Source organism: Otolemur garnettii, unplaced genomic scaffold, assembly GCF_000181295.1.
Source record: "Otolemur garnettii isolate 467f Iridium unplaced genomic scaffold, OtoGar3 scaffold00145, whole genome shotgun sequence".
NCBI classification, from domain to species: Eukaryota; Metazoa; Chordata; class Mammalia; order Primates; family Galagidae; genus Otolemur; species Otolemur garnettii.
The window spans coordinates 2,410,713-2,416,152 of NW_003852540.1; the positions used below are offsets into that span (position 1 = coordinate 2,410,713).

At 35.7% G+C, this 5,440-nt stretch overlaps 1 protein-coding gene across 4 annotated transcripts in view; it reads left to right on the top strand.

Moving 5' to 3' along the window:
* The window catches only part of SPATA22 (spermatogenesis associated 22), a 43,799-nt gene that overhangs the window by 32,705 nt on the left and 5,654 nt on the right, over window positions 1-5,440 (top strand). For 3 of the 4 annotated variants that reach the window (XM_003799060.1, XM_003799061.1, XM_003799062.2), the window contains one exon: window positions 4,668-4,765. The exons of the other annotated variant lie outside the window; for it this stretch is intronic. In XM_003799060.1, coding sequence (XP_003799108.1) covers window positions 4,668-4,765 — 98 coding nt within the window. The remainder of the gene's footprint in view (window positions 1-4,667; window positions 4,766-5,440) is intronic. 4 annotated transcript variants of the gene reach the window in all.

A 5,440-nucleotide genomic window follows, 5' to 3' on the forward strand; every position in this document is an offset into this window, starting at 1 on the left:
TAGATTCTGATTCCAACCAGTTTTTCTTCCTTTGTTCAGGAGCCTCTGACCAGGGTTGCTACCAGTCGGCCATCTTCCCAGAATTCCCCTATTGATTTTATCTTTTCAAAGAACTTTTTGTTTCATTGATCCTTTCTATAGCTTTTTTTGTTTGCTTCAGTTTTCTTTAGTCCTGCTCTGATCTTTGTTATTTCTTGTCTTTTGCTAGTTGTGGGTTTGATTTGTTCTTGTTTTCTGGTTCTTAGAGGTTTTTAATTTGACATTAGGTTTTTAATTTGTAATCTTTCCATATTTTTGATGGAGGCTTTTAGTACTATGAAATTCCCTTTTAGCACTGCTTTTATTGTATCCCAGAGAATTTGGAAGCTTGTGTAGCATTGTCATTCAATTCAAAAGTTTTTTTTATTATAGCTTAATTTCATCATTTTTCTAAAGATCACTCACTAGTACGTTCATTTCATCTATTTGTGTAGGTTTGATTGGAATTGATTGCTTGTTTTATTTAACCATGATCTGAGAAGATACATGATATGATTTTTTTTTTTAATTTGCTGAGACTTAGAATGACCTAAAATATGGCCTATCTTGGAAAATGTTCCACGTGGTAATGAGAAGAACATATATTCTCTAGTTCTTGGGTAGAATGTTCTGTAAATCTCTGTTAGGTCAATTTGTTCTAGAGTCCTATTAAAGTCAAATATTTCTTTGTTGATTTTCTGCCTTAGGGATCTGTGTAGTTCTGGCAATGGAATGTTGAAGTCCCAACTATTATTATGTTGCTGTTAATTTCCTTTCTTAGTTCTAATAGTATTTGTTTTATTTATCTGGGAGCTCCAGTGTTAGGTACATACATACATTTAAGATTGTTTTATCTTCTTATAGAATTGATCCTTTTATTATTTTATAAAGACTGTCTTTTTAACTCTTGTTGATTTAAAGTTTGTTTTATCTAAAACCACATATAAGAATAGCTTGTTCTGCTTGCTTCTGGTTTCCATTTGCATGGAATATTTTCTCCCACCACTTCACCCTTGAGTCTATATGACTTTTATGAATTAAATGAGTTTCTTGGGGATAACCGATATTTGGGTTGTTTTTTATTCATTCTGTCAATCTGTACCTTTTAGGGGGCATTTAGGCCATTTACATTCAATGTTAATAAGTAAGATAGTGTTCTAATGATCATAATGATTGTTATCATTTTGCTTTGTATTCTTCCCTGTGTTACTGTTTTTATAAGAGCTGTGAATTTTTACTTTTGAATGTTTTTATACTGGTGGGTATTGCCTTTCCTTTGGGTATTTAGAGGTTTTTTTTTTTGGCGTTTCCTGTAGGGTAGGTCTGATAGTGACATATTTCTGTAGTGTTTGCTTGTCTGTAAAATATTTTATTTCTCCATTTATGACTTAGTTTTGCTGGGTACAAAAGTTTTGATTGACAGTTATTCTGTTTAAGAAGACTACAGATAGTGTTGGCAGAATTTCTTTTCTTTTCTGCAGCAGGTCCTTGATCTTGGATATTTGAAGAATGAATCCATGGACTAGAGAGATCAGTGACAGGACAGACTTTATTAGACAAAAGAATATAGGAGGAATGAAGTGAAAGCATGCTGAAAGTTTAAACACTGGGTTCTTAGGTGGTCAGACAAAGAATTAAAAGACAGACCATACAGAGCCAGAAAAACAGACTAGGACAGGCGACCATCTCTTATGAAAAGAGAGCCGGAAAAAAGTCTGCTTGCAACCCTCACAGACAATCAGTCCACATTTCTTTCAGGGAGGTACTTCAAGCCACACCAGGGAGTATCTTGGCCGGAGGCTTTTAGTTGGCACACTCATTCTCAGCGGATGGGATAACCAGGATGAAATAAGAGTATACTTCATGTTAGAATATTCAGGGTTTATTAAAAGACATTTAAAAAGCTCTGTAAAAATTAAGACAAAGCTTAATAGTAGAAGGGTGGCAGAAACGGCTCACCACCCTCTACTCAGATTGTTACTTCTTAGATACCTAAAGTTACTTTTTTGTTAGTGTGATAGTCTTTCATAATTTGCAACCTCCTTTCTACCCTCCTATAAATCCTCTGAAGCCAGTATTCCTGGGGAGCATTAGAGACTTTTACTTTGGTTCACTCAAGATAAGACCCTGGTGCAAGATTAACACCTGTTATGGATTCTAAAATCAGTCTCAGACAACATCATTCACTGTGCGGGAAAGATGACTTCTCTTGCCTTCTCATAACCCCCTCTCTCAGCCAGCACTGGTACCCTCTAGTTCCTCTGGTTCCTTCCGCCTTTAGATAAAGTCATTCCTATCTATGTTAATCTTCTCTGGCCCTATGCTTTGCTTTGTTGATTTCTAACTGTTTACCTCAGGGCTGTCACCTGCTATTCAGAGAATCCCTCTGAATAATAGAGACTGCTTTTGGCTTTTCAGAGACCCTCTTCAGAAGGGCAACAGAACTTCTGGCAGTAAAAGGGGGTGACCCAAGTAGGAAATCCCATGTGGGTCTTTTGTCTAGGGGTTTATGTACCCACTTGTAAACAGAGAGGTCTTGGGGGTACATATCATACTTGGCCAGGAGCTGGCAGAAAGAAAACATCTTCCCCATGTAGACCAGGCAACGAGTGTATTAACAAATGAATGCAGTCCCTCTAGATCTGGCCAAAGCAGCAGGGTACATACTTTCCACTTCTGGAGGGGCCTGCCTACATGAAATACTGGCCAAATCACTTTTCTCCTATCTTGCTGTTTGGAGAAAAACAAGTCTGTTTGCTTGTAAGGTTTCTGCAGATGAGAGATTAGTCTAATAGGTTTTCCTTTGTAAGTTAATTGATGCTTTCATCTTACAACTACTAGAATTTTCTCTTTCACTTTGATTTTTGCCAAACTGATGACTTTGTGCCTTGGTGGTCTCCTATTTGCAATTAATCTCCTAGGAGTTCTTTGGGCTTTCTTATTTCTGGATGTCTAAATCTCTAATAAAAGCAGAGAGTTTTTCATTACTCCCTCACATTTTCCATGCTTTTTGCTTTTTCTTCTTCTCCCTTAGGGATGCCTATGATTCTTATGATTGGGCATTATACATAACCTCGTATTTCTCAGAGATATTTTTAATTTCTTATAATTCTTGTTTATTTTTTAAGGTGTGGGTTAATTTGAAGTGTTGTCTTCAAGCTCTGAAATTCTTCTGCTTGGTCAATCCTACTGTTATAACTTTCCATTGTATTTTTATTTATTTTATTTATTTTTTATTTTTATTGTTTAAGCTCTTTCAATCTGTTCTTTCACAAATTTATGAAATGTCAGATACGAAATTCAAAATATGAATTGCAAGTAAGCTCAATGGGATTGATGAGAAAATCAAAAAACAAAGAAACACCTCCTAGAAATGAAAACACTATCTAGAAATACCATCTATGTTTTTCTGTTGTATTTTGAAATTCCCTAGATAGTGTTTTCATTTCCAGGAGGTGTTCTTCTTTTTCTTTTTTTAAACTATCTTGTCATTGAATTCACATCCTGAATTTTTTGTTTGGTTTCTTTTTGCTGTTTTTTGATTTTCTCATCAATCCCATTGAGCTTACTTGCAATTCATATTTTGAATTTTGTATCTGACATTTCACAAATTTGTAAAGGAACAGATTGAAAGAGCTTAAACGATTTGCTCAAGGGACAGGAAATGGGAAGTTGTAAGTCAAAGAGTACAAACTTGCAGTTATGTAGGACGAATAAGTCTAGAGTTCTAATGTACAGCAGGAGGAGTAGAGTTAATGTATTGTGTATTAATGGTTTTCTAAGAGTATATTGTAGGTATTCTTACCACACACACAAGACAGATAATTATGGAAGGTGATGGATATGTTATTTCCTTATTTGTGGTACTGATTTCATATCACAAAATCATGTTGTATATCTTAAATATGTACAATAAAAATAAATTAAAAACTCAGTTTGCTCATAGTCACAAAATAGGAGTAAGTTGAAGACCCTGAGACTAGGATGTATGATTTCTCTTTCTGATTCAATGTTTTTGTTTATTAAACTATGATGCTTGTTTGTTATATGTATATATTTTATTATTATAATGTTCTAAGCTGGTCTTGGGATTTAACCACTCTGCAGAAAACATTCTAAGGAAAGGCTTTACATGACCAACCATTGTCAATTACATGAACTTAACATCTAATTGCTGTTAACTTGGAGAGGGACAGGAATTTTGTTTCCTTTAGTATAAAACTGTTTCGAAGTATCTTTCCTTCTTAAAATATCTTCTCAGGCGGTGCCCGTGGCTCAGTGGGTAGGGCGCCAGCCCCACATAACGAGGATGGCAGGTTTGAACCTGGCCCCAGCCAAACTGCAACAAATAAAACAGCCGGGCGTTGTGGTGGGTGCCTGTAGTCCCAGCTACTTGGGAGACTGAGGCAAGGGAATTGCCTAAGCCCATAAGTTGGAGGTTGCTGTGAGCTGTGATGTCATAGCGCTCTATCGAGGGTGATAAAGTGAGACTTTGTCTCTAAAAAAAAAAAAAAAAAAAACTCAATTACACATAAATATTACTATGAGAGGTCAGTGTGTGAAGTTATTTAAATACCAGTTTCTCTTTGTTGAATTTTATGTGCATTTTATCAACATTGATTTTTCCTTCCTATTTCAATGTTGTATAGCTGTTCTTGATTCAGCTGTTACACCTGGACCGTATCATTCAAAGACTTTTCTTATGAGAGATGGGAAAAATACTCTGCCGTGTATATTTTATGAAATTGTGAGTATTTTTTAAAGTATTCTTTGCAAAGCCTATGACAACAAAACATGAAAATTCCTTTGCATTAGAAATTCTAACAATTTATTAATTTAATACTTTCAACTTTTTTTTTTTTAGTTCTGATACTAAAGTTATGTATTTGTTTAACTAATAGGGAGAGCCTACTATGTGCCAGGCACTGTGCTGGGTGCAAGAATATAAAGTGAAATATATGTGGTAAATGCCTCTTTCTTCCAAGGAGTTTATGATCTTAGGTAGAAAGACAGATACATAAATGTTACACTGTGGTATGATAAATGGGATAGTAGAGATAGATTCAGGGTGCTATAGAAACAGGTCTGAGTGCAGTGGCTCACACCCATAATCTCAGCACTTTGGGAGGCTGAAGTGGGATTGCTTGATGCCAAGAGTTTAAACCAACTTGGCAAAATAGCAAGCCCCCGTCTCTATAAAAATTAGAAAAAAATATTAGCTGGGCATGGTGGCACACATGTATGGTCCTATCTACTTGGGAGTTTGAGGTGGGAGGACAACTTGAGCCTAGGGTTTCAGGGTTACAATGAGTTGTGATTGTGCCATTGCATTCTAGCCTGGGTGACAGAGTGATATCCTATCTTTGGGGAAAAAAAGTATAGGGCAGATCTGGGAAAGATTTTCTTTTTCTTTTTTTTTTTT